This window comes from Enhydra lutris, unplaced genomic scaffold (assembly GCF_002288905.1).
Source record: "Enhydra lutris kenyoni isolate GAN:26980312 unplaced genomic scaffold, ASM228890v2 scaffoldscaffold14, whole genome shotgun sequence".
In the NCBI taxonomy this organism is placed as follows: Eukaryota; Metazoa; Chordata; class Mammalia; order Carnivora; family Mustelidae; genus Enhydra; species Enhydra lutris.
Genome location: NW_019154098.1, coordinates 3,375,210 through 3,396,129, shown reverse-complemented (window position 1 = coordinate 3,396,129; position 20,920 = coordinate 3,375,210). Strand labels below are relative to the sequence as shown.

At 54.2% G+C, this 20,920-nt stretch overlaps 1 protein-coding gene across 2 annotated transcripts in view; it reads right to left on the bottom strand.

Annotated features, from left to right (window-relative positions):
- LOC111146550 (trafficking protein particle complex 9) overlaps positions 1-20,920 on the bottom strand; it is a 636,638-nt gene that overhangs the window by 481,213 nt on the left and 134,505 nt on the right. For both annotated transcript variants that reach the window (XM_022502135.1, XM_022502136.1), the window contains 2 exons: positions 13,806-13,932; positions 4,576-4,721 (listed from right to left, as the gene is read on the bottom strand). In XM_022502135.1, the coding sequence (XP_022357843.1) occupies positions 4,576-4,721; positions 13,806-13,932 (273 nt within the window). The remainder of the gene's footprint in view (positions 1-4,575; positions 4,722-13,805; positions 13,933-20,920) is intronic.

The window sequence follows — 20,920 nt, the reverse complement described above, 5'->3', positions numbered from 1 at the left end:
CGGTCTCAACAACTGTGCCCAGGGCTTTCTTCTTCTCAAACACTCCACGCCCCCTGCTGTGATGATAACTCCCCCAATTATACACAAAGATTCATTTATAGAGATTGGGATTTTAGGTTAAAGATACGTGATTCTTCAAAGCTCTAGGCAGGTCTTTGCTGATGAGAATACTGCGGAAAACATATTAGAAGCCACAGAATATAAATTACATTTTCCTACCCATGGGGATTCAACAAATAGCATGCATGTTGGCCGAGGCGTCTATTACATTTCAGAAAAAAATCTTGCATCATCTGCTGAATTTATCCTCAGCCCAGATGAGCAGGGCTCCTGACTGTGATGAGGAAACCATTTTACAGAGAAAGAAATCCCTGGGCTTTGAGTCATAAACCCTGGCTGGAGACTGAGCTGGACACTCACTAGCTGTCTGACCCACGGCAGGTCATTTACATTCGGCTCAGTCTTCATTTTCTCACTTGCCAAGGGGTGTAATGCCTGGCGGATCGCACGGTGATGCTGATCACGGGACAATGTCTGTTGAAGCCCTCACAACAGGGGAGGCGTCACTTTCATAAAAAGAAGGCTCCACAATTTGAGAATGGACAATACAGAGGCAGGACTGGTCCCAGGGGGGTGAGGGGGTTGGAGCTGCAGCCGCATGGGCCCGGGCAGAGGGGGCGGGGGTGGGGGAAGGGACTAATGCTGTGCTATCACAGGCTCTGAAGTCTTCATAATTTCTGAAAAGGGGCCCCACAAGTCAAGTAGCTGGTCCTGAGAAGGACTCTCACACCTCCAGTCTCCCAAGTAACCTCCGGAAGTTTTTCTAAACAGAATGAGTGAAAGCTTCCTAAAAACACTCTTTAGGAGAGAAAGCATGTGGCGAACCCTGGCGAGGCCAGAAACTCCCAGATGGCCCAAGGGGGAGAAGCTTCGACTTGACGTTGGGTCTAGGTCTGCCCAGAGAGTGATTTGCCCACCTTGAAAGCCAAGAAGACAGAGGCGGAGCAGGCCCCGAGTCTTCCTCTCCCAAGAGGCAAAGGAGGGTTCCCACGGACAGAGAGGCCCCACGCGGGGGAACGCCCATTGCAGTGGGTCCAGGAGTCCCCGGCCCTCCCCGGCCTACCATGGTGCCCACCCAGCTTCCCTGCTTCCAGTGCTCTCAAGCTTGTCCTCTGGAGCAGGGGCCCCCGGGCTGGAGGGGCCGTCTCAAAACCACCAGGCTGAAGCCAGAAGGTCAAAGACAAACTTTGCCACAAACGCCTGCTTGGTCAGCCTGCGTCCCCGGACAACCAGGAGACACCTGCGGCTCACTGTGTCACTCCTCCAGGTTAACAAACACTTACGGCCAGTATTGGCCCCTCATCCGATGCCGGGCGCTGCTGGACCACGGAGCCGGAGCCACCGCCACGGCCACCCCAGCCAAGGCTGCCGCAGCTGCCACCACAAGCACAAGAGGAGCCACGTCACCCGGAACCGCTGCCACCATCACCGGGAGGGCCTCCAGGAGCGGAACGGCCTCCGCCTTTGTGCACCTTCAGCCCACGTGAGGGTCTCCGTGGCCGACCCAAAAGCATGCGGCTGGCAGGGAGCAGGGGAAACGTTGTTTTCAGGCTTTCAGCCCAAGCAGCACAGTGACAATGGCAGGCGGGGGTCAGAGGACCGAGCGTCCATACCTGGCCACCAGCAAACGTCTGTGTGGCCTGGGTTTGTACCCCTTACAACGCCTGACCCGCAGCGGGGGGAGTTCATGCCTGAGTGACGGACGCAAGAGCGCGCGGGCAACATCGTCACCCAGAACGCAAATGGAAAACACTCCCACACTGTCAGAGAAAGCTCAAGGTCTCCTCATTTAAACAGATGAAAAACACTTAAAGTTCAAGAAAGGCAAGGGTTCCACACCGCAGAAAAGGAGATTTTTCTCCACTTCGGCCCATCTCTGTTTATTCAGTGGCACTAATCAGAACTAGCCGTTGTCTTATCTGTGGTCCGCTTGCTCGTACTTACTACTGCTCGAAAGTACTACTGAACACTTCCAACTTCTACCCACACCTCGTGACAACAGGGACGTGACTGCTTGTCACCACAGGAACCACGGGGCCACGGCCGCCACATGCCCGGCAAACAGGAAAAACTCCAGAGGAGTCTACTGCTGGATAAAAGACTGAACCAACAAGACGCGCATGTGCGCGCGCAGATGCACAGACACACGTGCATGTGGGCCCATGCAGATACAAACACAGATACGCGCACGCGCAGATGCACGTACACATGCACACAGCACATGTGCGCACACACGGACACATGCGCACACGCTCACAGAGACTAGTACAGTTTGCTACACACTCGGGGCTCCAAATTTCAGAAATTTATCAGAATTTACAATTCGATGCTATTTTTCAAGGACATGTCCCCAAATTCCTTCCTCTATTGTCTTCCTGTTTTAAATAATCAACAACAGAGCCCCCGAGCCCCACCTTGCTCTTCGAGAGGCAACCTCACCATCAAGGGAGCCTCCAGGGCACCTTCCAAAGTTGGAGGTGGGCCCACTCCTGCCGGGCCAGCACTGACTGCCTGTCCAAGCTCAGCAGGGAAACCAGCAGGTCCTGTTGGTGACAGTTCTACGGTTTGAGACCACTTGACCTACATCTCATCTTGACCTCCCACTCGTGTCTCTGGCCTGCCTGCTGCCTCCATTGACCCGGAACACCTGTGCAGGGCAGGGACGGTGCACCATGTTCCACACAGGCCCTGCCGTCTGTGCTCTGCACAAGGGAGAAAACCACACTTGCTCCAAGAACAATGAGCTGAGCTACAACACCCTTAGATAAAGCACGGTGTGAATAAAGAAGGGTTTGTCGTAACACGAGAGCAGCGGGTCTGTTTAGTGCCCCAGCCCACTCATGCCCTCTGTCTGAGGAACAACCTGCTCTCTTAGGAAACACTTTGTTTTTAAGGTGTTCAGATAACTAATTGTGAATAAGGTTTATTATGAGATGCTTGCAGCTGCGAAGGAATTCTAGAAACTCTGCCCTGAGACCATGGGAAGTGCCTAACTCTCAAACTATCCCTCTGGCCTTCAGCCCACGGTGCCAGCCAACAAGCACGGAGGTAGCACAAGCCAAGGCCTGCTCTGGGTTCTTGAGCAAGTCATCTAGACTCCCTGAATCTCAGTTTCCTTATCTGTAAAATGGGGTTCATAATATCTTTTGTTTTATTTTACTTTAATTTTTTCAGTGTTCCAAGATTATTGTTTATGCACCACACCCCGTGCTCCACGCAGTACGTGCCCTCCTGAATACCCACCACCAGGGGTTCATAGTATCTACCCACTCCTTCCTGCATCTGTGCAACACTCTTCTAACAGCCGTCAGCATGGCACTGAGCAAATGGAGGGAGGGGAAACAGAAACAGACAAACGGGGACATAAGAACTGTGAAGAGAACCAGGCCTCGAAGGCACGGAGCGCTGGGAGGGGCATCCCGTCTGGGGACAGCCCAGGGATGAGCCTCGGCAGAGGGCACAGCCAGGACCAAGACTGTTCTGTTCCAAGAACAGACTCGTGCGGCTGGGTCTGAGCAGTGGGGGTAGGTGAGAGGAGCAGGAGGAGAACAGAGGCAGGCAGAGTGCCGCAGGGCACCACGGGGTGGGTGGAACCGCCGGTGCGTGAGGGCACCTGCACCCCGGGAAGAAGGCCCTCCTGAAGTCAGCCTGCCTCTGCTGTATCCAGGGCGCGGGGTTCTGAGTAGAAATGAAAGAGGAGAAGAAAGCACTGCACTTCAAAAGCAGAGAGCAAAAGCTTCTTGGGTCTTGTGCTGAAACTGCTCAGAGAGCGGGCAAGTACCCACCAGAGACAGGCCTCTCAACCCTTTCGCTTTGACACGGCGACACACAGGCTCACGTCTGGCAGTGAACAGCACCATCACCCAAAATGTCAGGGGAGGAAGCGGGAGGAAGCGGGAGGAAGCGGGAGCTGGCAAAGAACGAGGCCTGTGGACAGGCCAGGCCTCGGGAAGGACAGAGTGGGTGCCACAAGCCCTGGGTCTGCTGGGAGGGAGGAGGGGGGCAGGGCTGGGACCCAGTGGGGAGCTTGGCACACAGAAAAGCACATTAGAGTCTCAAGAATACATGCGGGCTCCTGCTCTACCCCAAAACGTGGCTCCACCTACCCCCCACTGCACCACCAGACCCCTCAGAATCGACATTGTCAGCTCCCAGGCAAACAAGGCCTAGGCCACAAGGGCCAACAGAGAATGTCACACCGTTCCTGTTCCCCAGGCTGGTCTGAGGGCAAGTCACCCTCTGATCTCGGATGATCCTGAAGCCACTCTGGGCTCCGATGATCCCTCTCCTGTTGTCCTGCTAACAGAGGTCTTCCACTTTCTAGAACTTCCGCAGACTCACCCTGGACGGAATCGGTTTTAAAAAATCACATCTAGCCCAGAGTTCTGACAATGGCAGCAACTGCGTAAACCGAGATGAGCTTATCCAGACACATGGGGACGGACCGGAATCTAGAAAAGCTGCTGGAGGCCAGGCGGCACGGCACAGCCGGAAAGCCAGGAGGAAGGCACCTACCTATCTTCTTGTTCCGCTCTTCCCCGCGGTTGTGCGCGATAATTGGTGAGTAGATGAACGGGCTCTTAGTCGACACGTTCTGACCCAGCAGGCTTTTCATCTTCTGTGGCCGGAGGCTGGCGGGAAGGTTCAACAGCTTCACACGCCTAGGGTTTTCAAACACAACACAAGTACTTCAGCAGCCTTGTTAGCATGGTTTCGACACAAATACTATCAAATACCATGTGTCAGAAAAACAGTCCGTGGCACAGCAGAGGGAAAGGCACTCTGGCTCGACTGGACAGAGCAGAGCATCGCTGCACGTGGTCGCTCGGGACCATCCCAGGCAGCAGCCGCTCCCCCGACCGGCTCCGGAGGCCTCGAGGACCAGGCCGAAGTCCACACCACACGGCCCGCCAGCTGTATGACCGTGCACAAGCGCCTTGCCTCCTTCCACCCTGGGGCTCCTCGTCCACAGAACGCACCCAGGGGCCTCCCTCGCACGCTACCGCAAGGGTTCGCATCAGGCTCGGGAGGGACTGCTCAGCAAGGCCGGTTCTCTCCTCCCGCCGCATGCCTCCCTCCTGGCGGCCGCGCCCCCAGCACACAGGAGAGCAGCCCCGACTAGAAGGGCCAAGGACTCCCCGTGCAGAGGTAAAGAGCACCGTCTGCGACACGGAGAGCGAGGGTGACCCCGCATCAGCACAGCCTGTGTTTACACTGCCCTCCCAGCCACAGAGGTGAGCTCATCGCCATTCACACCCCCAACAGTTGGCCGTTTACTTGGGACTCACGGATGTGGGCCTCCGGAGCACATGCGGGCCCCCGCTCACCACCTCGTACACATAGTGTCAACGAGACATCCCAGCCACCCTCCTCGCCTGGCTTCCATGACCGACCCTCCACGTCATCCGTCAGGACACGGACACCACAGAGACAATAAACTGCCCAAATCACACGGCTGGGAGCTGGTGACAGCTGAAACCTGGGAGGCAAACGGGGTTAGGTTCTGGAATGTTCCGAGGCAGGGACACAGGGTGGCCCAGCGGGGACCCTGCCCGCGCTCCTGCCCTGTGTGTGTGTAGCCTCCTTGCAGGCAGGTAAGGCCAGGGGGTGGTAAGGGAGTCACGCATGTCCCCCGGGAATTTTCATTTTATTTTCCTTTCAGCTCCTTCAGGATGCCTTTTTTCACATTTTTTCTTTAGTTTTTTTTTTTTTTTTTTTTCTTAAGTCCTCTCTACACCCAACATGGGGCTCAAACTCACAGCCCCAAGATCAAGAGCCACATGTCCCACCAACAGAGCAGCCAAGTGCTCCTTTTTCATATAGATAGTTATCCATTCATCTGCTGACGGGCAGACGTTGTTTCCACACTTGGCCATCATGAACGACGCTGGGACAAACACGGGGTGCACACATCTCCTGAGACCCTGTTTTCATTCCCTTTGGACACATACCCAAGAAGCAGGATTGCTGGGTCACAGGGTAGGGTTCCTGTTAATGTGCTGAGGAACCTCCACAGTGGTCAGACTGATTTGACACCCCCAGCACTGCTCGAGGTCCCCTGCCCCTTCCCCCCAACTTCCAGATGACCGCCGCCACAACAGGTGCGACAGGTAGTTCTTCGCGGTTTGCATGTGCCTCTCTGTGATGGCGAGCAATGTCAGCATCCGTGCAGTGCCTACACCCGACGGAACGTCACACAACCAGGAGACAATGCTCTGAAGCAGCACCCCGTCCTCCAGATCTCCTCCCTCCACCGCAGTGATCCTGGAGGTCAGATGTGGACAAGGCGGGGCAGAAAGGGACGCAGACTCTCACACACTGAGGAGCCCCAAGGGTCAGCCCTGGGATCAGCCGGAAAACTGTCCGGCTTGCACTGAATTTCATGTGAGTGAGACATAAGCCCTTGTTGTAAGGGTTAATCTTTCTCTGATTTCAGGGTCAATATTCTGGCCATGGCATAGGCTAACCTATATTGACTTTAAAAGACCCCATTTCAGAATCCACAAAGCACTGCGCTCTCAGCCAGAGGGATCTCCGATACCTGGGGCAGTCCTGCCCTGAGCACACACACCTCGCCGGCCCTCAGCAGTCGCTCACAACTCCCCCCGCCCCCTCCTTGGACCATCACTGATGGCCACACACATGGCTCCCGTCCATCTCCCACAAAAATCCACAGGAGCAGACGGTACTTACAAACCAAAGTCCTCGAAGCCAAGGACTGCGTCTTGTTCACCTGCTCTGACTCCCTTGTCTTCACACACACCCCTCCGCTAAGCTCTCTTCATACAGGATCCGAATCACTTACAATCTCTTGCCTGTTTCACTTCAGCTGTGAGCTCTCCAGGGCAGGGGCACCTGGGCACCCAGTGCCTGGTACCATACTTTGATAGACAGCTCAGTAAATACTGAATGAATAAATGCCCAAGAGTTGAGTTGTTGTTTTAATTTTAAGATTTTATTTAATTGTTTGTTTATTTATCTGAGAGAGAGCACGAGCAGGGGGACGGGTGGGAGGAGGAAGCAGCAGACCCCCCACCGAGCAGGGAGCCCGACTTAGGGCTCGATCCCAGACCTGAGCTAAAGGTAGACACTGACTGAGCCGCCCAGGCAGCCCTGGCATTTTTTTTTTTAGGATTTCTTCCTTTACTTGAGAGCAAGAGAGTGTGCGCACTCAAGCGGTGGGGAGGGGCAGAGGGAGGAGAGAATCCCAAGCAGACTCCCCGCTGAGTGCGAAGCCTGACACAGGGCCGGATCTCGCAACCCTGAGATCATGACCCGAGCCAAAATCAAGAGCCGGGTGCTCGACCGACTGGGCCACGCAGGCGCCTCCAAAAGTTGAATTTCTAACTCAGCTCCCAAATCGTTCAAAACGTTGAACTCGAGCCTGAGCAGCTCGTATTAAGAGTTGCAACCCCAGCCGTTTGCAAGTGTGCCAAAAACACCCGTGCGCTGCGCCGGGACCAAGATAAGCACACCGTGAAGCCAGCCGAGCCGGCAGGCCTGGTGTGGGTCTCCGGCCGCACACGCCCAGCCCAGGGGCACTCTCCGGCAGGCAGTTCAGTCGGCCCGAGAAGCGGATTTAGGGAGTGCGCAGACGCTGACCACCATCTACAGGACCCGCCCAGTATGGGGCTGGCGCAGACCGCTTCACCCCTGCACCTCAATCTTTCCACCTATAAAACAGGGACAAGCCCGGCTACCTGAGGACAGCTCCGTTCCCTGGTTCCATGCTGCCACATTCTCAGAGGGACAGTCCTGACCTCACGGTGCCCCTTCCTCACTCCTCCTAAGGGAGGGGGCCAGTGTGGCAGGAGAACCAGGGTGTGCAACCCCTTCTCTTGGGGCCGCCTGCCCGCAGGGGGCACTTTCTGTCATACTGTCCCTGCAGAATGAAAGCCACGGTAAGCCAAAAAAGTAACCCAACAGCGGCCACAGGGTTCACGCATAACTCAAAACTTAGCATCAAATACCTTCTTATGAAATGTATCCTATGAGAAAAATAATCACACAAGGCACGTGACCTACAGGACACAGCTCCTTCAGCATGGATCCCCCAGAACCAGTAACACCACATTCAGTCTGCGAAGCCACTATGGGAAAGCGGAGTTCCAGGGATCAAGTGTCCAAAGCAGGACTTGCCTGGAGAGATCTGGTTCGGACACGGCCGCCGGTCGGAGGCCAGCCAGCTGTGCTCAGCGGGCTGCGGCTGACAGGACCGTGCGGGGCCCTGCGGAGCACTGGCCGGGGGACTGATCTAACACCCAGAGGCGACAGGAGGGTCGGGGAGACTGGCTTACCTCCTCTCCCTTGGTTTTGAATCCACCTACCTTCCTCACAGCAGAAACATACGTAAGAACCCGCGGGGTATCACTGCGCAGATGGGCCGTGACTCACATGGCCACACCTGGCCTGGCACGAAGGACGTGGCTGGCAAGCGCACACGCCACCAGGTCAGTGACGTGTGAGCGCCCGCTCTCACTCCTGACCGGACCACACGCCTCTCATGATCCCCACAAAGCCTAGTGTGAGCTCCGTCGGGGAGGTCAGGGCGTGGAGGGAAGATTCTGGACACACTGAACCCGAGGAGGTCCTGGGAGCCCCACCCGGACTGGGATCTGGGAGCCTGACCGTCCTGTTTCATCAACCAAGGAAACCGCCCCAACTCTCACGGCCTTCTAAGCCCTTTTCTGAATAAATACCTGTCATCCTGACTCAGATAACAGAATCAACTTAAAAGTTTGACTTCGGGGCTCAGGGGGTAGAGCATGTGATGCTCGATCGTGCAGCTGTGAGTGGGAGCCCCACGCTGTGTGCGGACATGACTTGAGAATTAACTCTTTGGGGCGTCTGGGAGGCTCTGTCGGTCAAGCATCCAGCTCCCGCGGTCTCAGCCCAGGTTGTGATCTCAGGGTCCTGCTTCAGCTCTGTGCTCAGCAGGGTGACCGCCCGAGGACTGTCCCTCTCCCTCTGCCCCTCCCCCTGCTCGTGCACATGGGCGCTCACTCGCTAAGAATAAACAAATGAGAGCACCAAAGCCACTCGAAAGCTACTCAGAGGTCATTCTGACCAAAGGGTTTGGTCCTTGCCCATTAAAATACCCGCATTAACTCTAGAGCTCTCTGCCAGACTGAAGGAGCTCAGTGTTAGCTCATCAGAACCAACCAGCTAAGCCCCTTCAGCCCGCCTCCAGTGCCCCCTCCGGAAAGCCCCACGGGTTCACTGGAAATGAAGTCTAAGTTTCACACCATTTCTTCCTTAATAATTCACAACTTGCGATGTATGAACAGCCTACATGACCGTTACTTGCTTCTGTGTACGTTACCACTTTATGGAGAGTTCTAGAAGGAATAAAATAAGACAGCTTCTCGTCTTAACGGGACGTCCTATGCACTCGCGCTGGCGAGCGGAAACTGGATATACGGGTCTGGAGGCCTCCTGCTTGACCGGCTAGTGTGAGCTTGGCTCTTGCTCGACGAGGACTGAAGCCCCAGCATTCCCCACGGGGCCAAGCCCATCTCAGGCGCGCAATAAATATCTGATTCATTGAATTTCAAAACAGAATCATAGCAGAGGTGGACTGTGGCCCCTTCTTTTGGTTAACTTGCACCAGGGTGACTTTACACCGTTTCAGGGTGAGCACCGGTCATGCCCCCAAGCCTACAGGCGGGCAGGTGTCTCCTGTAAGCTGTCGAGATGGTTTTACTGCCCAAAACTAGGAAAGTCCTCAACAGGAGCAACAGCTCCAGCCATTTCTTCTAAAACCACAGCCGCAGCCAGGAGGCACCACCACCATCAAGGCAGCTTGTGTCCGACGATTCCACACAGCAGGTCTGGTCACTGACACGTGGCCGTGGGCATTCTTCCACCGACTCGTCCTGTGACGAGTTATCACAGTCACCAGAAGCTTGGTCTTCAAACAGACACATTGCCGAGCGCTTCCTCGCAATGCCTGGCCGGGGTTTTTTCAATCAAACCGATACAGTCCATGTTTCGAGGCCTGAGTCTTTGGAACGCCATCCTAGGCCACAGTGCAGCACGGCCCTCCGCAGAGAGAAATGAGTTAGGCTGATCTGGGAGGAGGGCGGCAATCCCATAGGCAGCATGGGCCGCTGGGCACAGCGCGCAGACTCCGAGCGCCTGCCCGCCTCCGTGTGCCCCCGGCAGCCATGTGGGTCCGGCAGCCTCAGTGGGCATTCCAGAACACCCGCCCTCTCTGTTTGCTGCTGCACACGACAGCGCAGCTCTGGGTTCTCTGCTGCCCGACTCCGTAAGGGCTTGCTCCTGAGGAATCACACTCATGGCTGATGCGCGCCCAGACCACCCACAACGTGAGACACCGCCCGCTGCACAGCTGGGACAAGCCAGGCCATTCAAGCACTCCTCTGCATCAGCCCGGGCTGCTGCGACTGATTACCAAAGATGGGGGCCCTTGAACAGCAAACATTTCCTTCTCGCAGCTCCAGAGGCTGGAAGTCCAAGATGGGGGCACCAGCACACTTGCATCCTTAGTAAGGGCCATCCTCCCTCCTGGTCCCCCAGCAGCGCCTTCTCACTAGGGTCGCACATGGGGATGGAAAGAGCTTGGGCCCCTTCATCCAGAGCCGAACAGCAGCTGAGTTACCGTGCAAAGCACGCAGGAGCTGCACCTATCCCTGTCTGGTGGCTTAGGAACAGGCCTCACGGAGGAGCCAGTCCTTCAACCAATCTCGAAGGATGACTAAGTCACAGTGGGCAGAGGCAGGGCAGCAGAGACACCTCAAGCAGAAGAGGACACAGAACAAAGGAATAAAACTCTGTCCCACACTCTGGGACCCTCGTGCTTCTGCAAGGTGTGCGGGGCTGGTGGCACCAGAGGAACGGGAGCTCACATGAACTCTGGAGACAGAGCAGGCCACAGGTGGCCTCATGAGCCGCGCAGGGCAAGCACGTGGGGTTCTGTTCTGTGAGACACACGGACTTTCCAAAGCTTCCACAGGCATTTCCTTACCCTTTGCCAGCAGCGCTAATTCTGCCATGCGGTAAAGAGCCCGTCCACTTGGCTTCCTACACGTGATCACATGCAGTGACAGTTTAGTTTGTAATGAGATCAGACAGGATGGATGCAATCAGCAAGCCACGGGGACAGAGAGAGCGTATTTTCGTAGCTGAAAGTCTCCAAGAACCATTAAGAACATGTCTACACATGGTGGGAAGTACATAAAACCAGTTTTTCTTAAATGGTCCATGACCACGCCAGGCTCGGGAAACACCAGGACTCTGGCCAGGCTCAGCTAGTCGTTCAGAGGCGGCTCTCGGTACGGGCCATGCAGACCCAGACAGCGAAAGAGATACGTTGCCAGAACACTGGTCACCACAAATTTAATAGTATTTGCCAAAATGTCAGACTATTATGTTTCTGCCCATCTGTTGTAGTTTGTAGGCAGCTAAGGGATTAAAGTGTCACCATCACAGTATCTTTATCAATCAGTGCGCTGTTGGAAAACTCGGGTGTGCTGCGGCGCCTGGTTGGCTCAGTACGTTAAGCCTCTGACTCTTGCTTTCAGCTCAGGTCATGAACTCCAAGTGGGATCGACCTCACATGGGGCTCTGGGCTGGATGTGGAATCTGCTTGGGCTTCTCTGTCTCCCTCTGTCCTTCCCCACTCCACTCACGTGCTCTCACTCTCTCTTAAAAAAAAAAAAAAAATTGATAATAGTAACAATGAAAATGTAGGCGTAAACGGTCTCCAAGGTGAGAACTGAGATCTACGGCGGGCTCAGTCTGCACCGCCACCACATGTCACGCTTTCGTGTGTATCAGCTCAGCTAAAACAAAACTAATGGTCCCATGAGGAGCAATTTCAAGCCCATTTGAAAGATTACAAAACTGAGGCTCACAGAACCAAGGCCACACAGTAGTCAAGAATTAAACCCAAAGTTTCTAACTTCCATCTAGGGCTGCGTCTGGTGTCTCCCTGTGGAGAAAAGGCACTTTTCCTCCTCAGTCCTATGCATAACCCGCCAGGACCAACCCACCCAGCTCAACTGACAAAAGTCCTGACGGCTTCGGGATCTAGACGCAGCATCAAAATCCTAGAATGTTCTCTTAGGTTCAGGATTTCCTATTGTGCAAGGCTGCCTAAATTTCACAACGATCCAGGTCATGATGAAGATGAAAAATAATTAAGGCTTTGCTAGTCGTCAATTTTTAAAAATATGTACCATGCCCTTAATCCCAAATCAAATACATCCTACGTGAAGTCTTACACACAGAAAGGCCCAGCCAGGACCCTGACTTCCTCAGTTTGTATCCACCACAGGCAAGCACAAGGCAAAACAAAAGCAGTGCATACTTGCTAGGGCATCCACACCGCGGCTACGGGTCTGCTCTGAGAAATTCCAAGTCAAGCAAGAGCCCCTCTTCAGGCCTCGGCCTGGGCTCTGGGATGGGGCAGCTCGCCAACCGTGCCCGACGAACTCCATGCACGTCCATTGGAACATCTTAAAATTCAAGGGTAGCCTGCTGGGGACTTCTGTGCACAGCGATGTTCTGTCCCACCTCTCAGGGGCACACGATCCTCACCTTGACAACAAAACCATGTCATATGGCAGCGCCGCACGTGCCTCCAGCGAAACGCAAGGAGAAAGCACGCCCACAGCTATCAAGCACCACACCACAGACTTTTCCATGTTCTTTTCCTAATAACCTAATGCCATGGGTTTTAAAACTTCTTAAGCAAACAGATGCTACCTATCTCTGCGGGCCCTCCCAGCTGTCCTACAAAGCTGAGCGAAACACGGGAGAGACCGCGCCAAGCCGGGAGTGTCTCCGAGGTGGTCACGTCTTTAGTCACGCACCTCTGTGAACAGCAAAATGTCCAATTCCACGGCTTCCTTTCAGTCTTCAAACAAATCTTTCAGAAATTCTGAAATCATCATAAAATTAGGTCCTAAACCCTTTTAAGTGCCCACTTGGCATGTGCCAGAGGGCCCTCACTCCCTCCAACCCTGTGAGCTGTGCGGAGGGATGGGACACAGTGGCAGACACTGGAAGAAGCAGCACGTGCTCCGGAAATCCCAGGACTCTTCTAACCAAGGGCAGGTGGAGGGCAGCAGGAGGAAGGAGCAGGAAAAGCTCCCTAAAAATGGGGCCTGGGCTGAGTCTGAAAGCACGAGCATGCACGGAAAGGACAAAGCCTTGGCAAAGGCCCCACGGAAAAGAGGAGCAGCTACACCCACTCCGGTGCTGCCCGGGCCTAGTCTGAGAACTCAGGAAACTACTGGAAGCTTGTAAGTGGAAGAGGCAAGGTCAGGCTCACGTCCTCACCGCAGAGGTCACGACGCGGGGTCTGGAACCAGGCACTGGCACACAGGGTCCGCACCCAGCTCTGCCTCTTGACAAGCTGGTGACCACGGGCGAAGCGTCTCGCGGACACAATACCTACACGGCCTCGTGCTACTGTGGAGAAGTAACGAGATAACGAACCAGACACCTGCCCAATCCATAATGGAAGCTCTTGGGGCGTCTGGGGGGGCTCAGTCCGTTAAGCGCCCAACTCTTGGTTTCGGCTCAGGTCATGGTCTCAGGGTTGTGAGATGGAGCCCCATGTCGGGCTCTGCGCCCGCACTTAAGATTCTCTCCCTCCACCCCACTCCCCCACTCTAAATAAATGCACAAATAAATAAAGAACATTTTTTTTTTATGGCAAAGGTCTGTAGCACACAGCAGCAGTGAAGGTCCCGGTCTGCGCTGGCCGCCCGCCGTACCTGACGATGGGGAGTTTGGTGAGGGGCACCGGAGGCAGGGTGGGGCCGCCGGGCAGCGCGAGGACCTCCATTGTCCCGGGGCACTTGCACGTGTAATTCTCCAGGCTCTGAGTCACATCTTTCTTCTCTGAAGAGAAATTAAAAAAAAAAAAAAAAGTTAATTAACAAAACTTAGAGGGCTTTGGGGGCCTGGGGGGCCGGGGCGGTTGAGCAAAATAAAATCCTTAACACAATCCAGGACAGTCCTTTGGGCCCAATCTTCTGACAGAAATAAAGGGGCGCTGATCACAAGAGACAAAAAGCAGAAGTTTTAGTCACTTTATTTAAATAATCACTAGCAACTGCTCCATTTTAGGGGTACACAGGAAAAAAGGAAGTTACTGTCTTGTAGAAGACTTCATTTCCCAAGAGAATAAATTCTTACCAAATTCCAAGAAAGCCAACGGGCCGGCAGGACTGGAGAATCAGGATATTTTATCACCAGACAAATACTTTTCCACAAATTACTCGGAACGAAGCAAAATGCCAGGCCCTGTCCCCAAGGAGTTAACAGTCCATCTATATAACAGACATTGAAGGGAATAACTCCACAGCAACATTTTTGGTACAAAAATAGAGCCTCGTGAGGTCAAACCGTTCTGCTCTGCCTCTGCCCTACCCCCGTCCCTTCGCGAGGAAGGAGAGAGGATCTGAGAATGCTCGCCTACCGTCCCCAAAATGCTCTCAACACGTACTCATGGACTTCGTAACACTCGGAGCTCAACAGCACGTTCCACACCCCAAAACGAGTAATTACTCCAGAAGACGAGCATTATGATGCCCTGTCTGCAAATGGGAAGGCTGAGACCAAGCCGGTAAAGGGCTTCTGCAAGAACTTGTGCTGGCCCCACGCATGTGGTCTTCTCACTGACCCTTCAGAAGAATGAAGGGAAGCAGGGACTGGGGGCCGGGTGGGAAAGGGAGCTCACTCCATCTATTTTCTCTAACGTGTCCTGCGGGGAAAGGCGGGGTGCTCGGGGACCGTGGTCATAGAGGGACACAGCACTCCCACCCGGCGAGGCCTGGGGTAAGTGGAGTCAGACTCGGGTTCAGAGGAATGGCTCAGCTGCTCCACTGGGACGTTTGAGTGCCTTAGGGGACGTCACCTCTAAGGAAACTACCAGGGACGGAAAGAGACGAAGCAAGAAAGAGCAGTGGCCACAAGCGTGCGCACGGCGTGTAGTGAGACGGCGGGAACTGGGAGACGCGCGGCAGCACCGCCAGAGAACAGCGAGGCCAGCTCTCCTCGAAGATGGGGACCAGAAATGGCAAATATGTGCCAAGGACACACATTTGAACTGATCAGAGGCTGCCCAGGCATTTCCTGTGCCTGAGCACCACTCTCCGGGGAGTGTGAGGCCAGGAGGGCACTCACAGTTAGCTCCGGACACGACACAGTCAGGCTCCTCGGCCAGATGAACAAAACCCCTTAAGTAAAAACGTGGCCTTTGCCGTACAGACGGTCAGTCTCCTGAAGGGCTCCAGCCCGCAGCGTGCCAACGACCTAACCTGCCTGAGCTACAGGCAGTGCTCCCAGGCCAGCCGTCCCGCTCAGCTGAAGGACGCCCTCTTGGTAAAGACGGGGAAGGAGCAATGAACCTGCCTGTGGAGCCCAGAGCCGCCCGCGAGGCCAGTGCGTTCCTCGGCTGAGCGGCAGACTGGCTTCTCCGCAGAAAAGACGAGCGACGCCGGGAGGGCCGGCAGGAAGGTGCAGCCACGGCGGGCTCCTCCCGCTGGGCCCGCTCACCAGGGAAGCCCCGGCCTCCCTGCTCCTGCCCCTCCTCTGGGTCTGCTCATTGTCCACGTGGGGGATGAGCCCGCTGCGGGCACGGTCAGGACTCTGCGGAAACCGGGCGAGCAGGCGCGCATCTCAGTACCTCCCCGCCCGCTGCGCCAGGGGGCTCCAGCCGGACCACCCCTTCTTATTCTCCCGCGGGTGCAGTGCGGTCCTCTGCTGCCGCAGGAGCCCGGGAGGAGACGCCGGGACGGACGCAGCTCCTGGGAAGGTTATCAGCACACTCTCCTGCCCCTGCCCTTCTCATCACACTCCCACCAAGAGCGCCTAACCCTTCTGGAGCTTCTGCCGGGCACAGGACCCACACTGCTGCTCAGCTCCGGGTCGGTTCAGTGAGGTTTCCGGAGTAAAATGCGCGGGGGCCACTGCTGGTATGGCCCACCCACGGGAAAGGTCTCATGGACTTCCCTCCTCATGGATTGGAGCATGTTACACATTGTTGCCCAGATTCGTTATTTTATTAACAATTACAAAATGGTGATTTTGTAATTCTTTAATTTCTCTGTACCTAAAACCCAGAATGTGTCTTTAAGGAAGGATTTTTCCCTCATCCACCAATTGGTTACCCTGAACCACAAATGATCCGGTCGGGAGAGTCAGCGAACAGGCTTTCCCGGTACTTACTGCAGTAGAGAACCACCCCAGAGGTGACCGGGGCGTTATGCACGCGTCAGTATCACTACAAACCGGTGGGTTTATGTATCTGGCATTGCCATTGATGGCTATCACACTCTTTCTGATGTTCAACTGCCCCGTCTTTGTCCCATGGGAGCCCCTTCACATTCATTCCTGTGTCCTTAGATAAGACCCCAAAATTCATCAACGGTTTCCTCCTTCTAGCTCATTTTCAGCCCAGACCTAGAATCAAACCATTTCTCCAAGCAGCCCTGGATTGTTCTAGAGTGAAACCGCGTTTAGATCAGAATGTGGAGGCCGGGTTGCTCACCGCTATGAGATTCTCACTGTCTCTCTGGACCTGGACAAAAGGGGCAACTCATAAAAGTTTTTAAAGTGGTGACATAGTAACTGATCTTGCCTTTAAATTCTGGTTAAGGCTTAGCAGCTAAAAATACAGTTTACTGGAGTACAAGTTCCTTAAAGAGAGAGAGTCTTGTCATCTTTTCTGTCCCCCACGAACTTGTCAAGAGTGCTCAGGAGACAGAAGGTGTCAACGGGTCCATGTGTCTGCTGCTCGGCTGACCTTATTTCTTCTTCAGAAAGGGAGCAAGAATCATTCTTTGTTCAAGAGTAAAATAAAGAGGGGTGTCTGGGGGGCCCAGTGGGTTGAGTGTCCAACTTTCAATTTCAGCTCAGGTCACAATCTCGGGGTCATGAGATCGAGCTTCGAGTCAGGCTTCACACGGAGCATGGAGCCTGCTTAAGACGCTCCTTCTCTCCGCCACTCCCCCACTCCTCCCTGTCCCCCACTCCAGAAATAGAGTAAAACAGAAGAACAAAATGAACACACATTTTCTGTCCACACGGTGCAGACTAGCAGCCACAGAGCCAGCAACCAGAGCCGTCAGGACAGCAGCACTGAGCTCCTCTCACGCAGAAGCACCATGGGCTCGATGTTTCGGGCGTCCCAAGTGGAAAGAGGACACGGTGTCAAACAGAACGTGACTTCACAGAAGCAGGGTCAGAGTCTGGGAGAAGAGCACGCAGGAAACCTGATTTCGCCAAGAAGGCTTCCAAAGGAAGAAGCCGCACTGTTCCCTGTCACGGGCCGCAGGACCCCGGGGGCAGACACATGAGTACAGTACTTGGAGGTTTTGCTGTTACAGGAAAGAATGACAAGAACAAGGACATATGACTACTGAGGCCCACAGTGGGGGGCAGGGGGAGAAAAGGGAAAGGACACAGAAGGAACGCTCATCTATGATCATGAGCTGTACGGATGAGAAAACCCTGCAGAGAAGCCGCCTAAGGCACGTGTGAGAGGGAACGGGCTAAGAGAGAAAACGTCAGGGGTGACGGGTGCGGGCAGCACAGGGGCTCCGGAGGGAAACGGCGAGTAGTAAACAGCTCTGGCTGCAGGGGGGACAGTGGAGAGGGGGACCCTGGCTTTGCAGGGCAGTGACTGCCAAACAGATGCCTCCCACGTGTGTCCCCTGTCTGGGAGACAGGACGCCTCGGAGACTGTGACGTTTGCCGCAGGGACCTCGCTGCTGGCAACGGAGGATGGACCCAGGTCTTCCCGGCAGACAAGGAAGCCCTCCTGTCTGGAGAAGGAAGGTAGCGGTGCTCAGAGCTGAAAAGGCGGCGGGGGCGGGGGGTGCGGGTGGTTGCATCATTTTCCCCCTTTAAAAGGTGACAAACATTAGGTCAGTGCCAATCCGGGAAATGGGATTGTGGATTGATATGAACTGCTACCAAATAATTATTAATTTTTTAAATTAATTTTTAACTGTAATATTAACGTTGTGATCATAAAAGACAATATCCTTTCTTTCAGCAATGCATACTAAGGAACGAAGGCATGAAAGGAATTGATGCCTTGGAGTTTTCTTTAAAATAACTCAGCCAATAAAGTAAGCGAGAGACAAAGTGAATGTACAGAAATCTTGTCACCCATGGACCCAGGGACTGACGTACGGGAATTCACTTTATTACTCTGTGTAACTTCATGTTAGAAAATGTCTCATAGCAAAAACACTGAATGAGTTTGGGGAGGTGAAACGATTTTGCTCAAGAGAGGAACAGGGTTGGAGTTCCGTTCCGAGCCGACCGAGTCCTCCTGTCCCCGCATATCGGGCCGGACCGTAGAAACCCAGTGTGAGGACAACACAAACAGAAGAACTCAAGGCCACAATGGTGCTAATCCGTGTTCCATGCGCCAAGCTGGAATGAAGCTTGTGAAAGACCTGAACATTCCCATTAGCATACGATTTGGTCAGAGGGAAGTGATGACTCCTTAATTTGTTCACTACAACTCAATTGCCGTGGTCTGCTCCGGCTGCCACAAGAAAATACCATAGACGGGGTGAGCGACACCGTAAGCACGCACTTCTCATTGTTCTGGAGGCTGGGAAGCCCTGTTGAAAGCCCACATCCTGGGCTGCAGCATATGACCTTCCCACAGTGCCCTCGCAAGGCCTTCCTCAGCACACGTGTGCGTAGACAGAAAGAGCTCTCGGGGCTCTTCTTCTTCTGCTAGGGCGTTCATCCTACCATCAGAGTGCCACCCTCAAGAGCTAATGAGCACCTGATTACCTCCCAAAGCCCCTACCTCCAAATCACCTTGTGGGTAGTGAGAGCTTTGACATGGGACTTAGGAGGGGAACACAAACGTTCAGCCCATAACATCACCATAAACCTTGTCTGATCTTGATCAAAACACCCAGTGATTCTTTGAGTCAAACTAGAGCACCTAATGCCCTTGAGAGTTACTTTCCATCCCAGAAATTAAAGAAATCATGCAAAGAGAACGTTTGTAAAGAAAGTTGCCACCTAACTATATTGCTTCTTATAGGAGCAGAGAATACAACCGCCCAAACTTTTGACCATTAAAAAAAAAAAAAGCCACAGGCCATTTGGCATTTCGAGAGTGACACTGGCATAAAAACCAGCACATCACGATTTCACAGTTTAGCTCTTCATGTTCTCTCTAAGTAATAATCTGAGACAACCATGTCTGCATTAAGTCAGTTACGATATCCTAAATAGGTAGAGAATAAAAGAAGAGAAAGAAGCAAAAAAAAGGGAGGCACCCTCTTGGGTCCCCTCCTTCTTTGGGAGCTTTATACTATCACTCAATAAATGTTGCTTTGCTGACAAAAGGAACAAAAAAAAGAAAAAGAAGAGAAAGAAGCACATCTTTTCTCCAAATATGAAAGAAAAAACTAAGGAAGAAGAAAATAAAAGAATACAGAGGAGCAAAGTAGAGGTGTGGCGCCCTACAACCTGAAATCACACTTTTAGAATTAATTCTGATGCTTCCACTTACAGAAGTAAGAACCACAGTTCGTCTTGGAATTGCTTTCCTAAGAATGATATTATTGATCTTTGAGATCTCTTGGGGGTTCCCAATAAACAGGCCCCTTTTGTGCACCTCGTTTCTAAATAAACTAAAGAGGGTGACATGTCTTTTATCAGCGAGACAGCCATGCCGAAAGACATGACGTGGCTTCTTAGAAAGTACAAGTCCTCTCAGAAACCAGGAACTGGGCAAGTAGACCTCCCACCCCTGGGAGGACTGTGCGGACTGGGCAGGCCCCCAGCGCTCACTCAGGGGAGGCCCCAGGCCACCTGCCAGCCCGGAGCCGCGGAGGGGCCTCCCAGGGCTCTGCAGCCAAACTCATTGTGAACGACTTTGCAATATACGGTACCTACTTTCTCTTTTTGTCATACAAGGAAATGTCAGAGTGACACAAAAGACAACCACACGACCCTCCCACGAGGCTGGTGGGAGCGGGTGAAACGGGAGAGCCCGAGGATCGCAGCGCGGCTGGTCCTCAGACTCACACAGGAGCCACCGATTCCCTTCCTGGCAGACACCCACGAGAGGTGAGAGCAGGGGCTCAAACAGACACCGTGTGCGGCCGCATGAATCATGGTGGCCGAGAGGTGGGAGCAACCCCCGCGTCCATCCATGAACGGATAAACAAAGTGTGCTCTGTCCATAAACAGGAACAGCATTCGGCCTTAATAAAGGAAGGCTGTCCTGTCCCTGCGACAGCACAGATGAGCCTAAGGCACATGCTCAGTGCGGTGAGCCCGTCACCGGGGGACAACTGCCCCCTGAGCCCACTCCTCCTGGACAGCCCTGGAGCTGTCCCGTTTGTGCAGACAGAGCAGAGCAGAGGCTCCCAGCGATTCGGGTGCAGGGTGGGAGCCGGTGTTTGGTGGCGACAGAGCTGCTGTTTAAGAAGAGAAAGGGCCCTGGAAACGCACAGTGGCGCCACGTGCTCGCTGTCGCCAAATCCTGCGCTTAAAATAGTTAAGATGGGAAACTTTACATCCTGTGCACCTTACCACGACCAAAACAAATCAACGAAAACCGTAACAATGACAACAGCGCATGCTGTTCAGGAGTGAAGGGACTCCACCGAGCGAGGGGACGTGGGCGCTGGCAGGGTGACCAACATGCAGCGTGGGGGCGCCGGGCTGGGTGTGCTCCGCAGAGCGCCGAGCAGAAGGGAGATGCAGGAGCACAGAGGCCAGCGCCCACGGCTCCGCACAGAGACCAGCGCACACGGCTCCCGGCACAGAGGCCAGCGCCCACGGCTCCCGGCACAGAGGCCAGCGCCCACGGCTCCCGGCACAGAGGCCAGCGCCCACC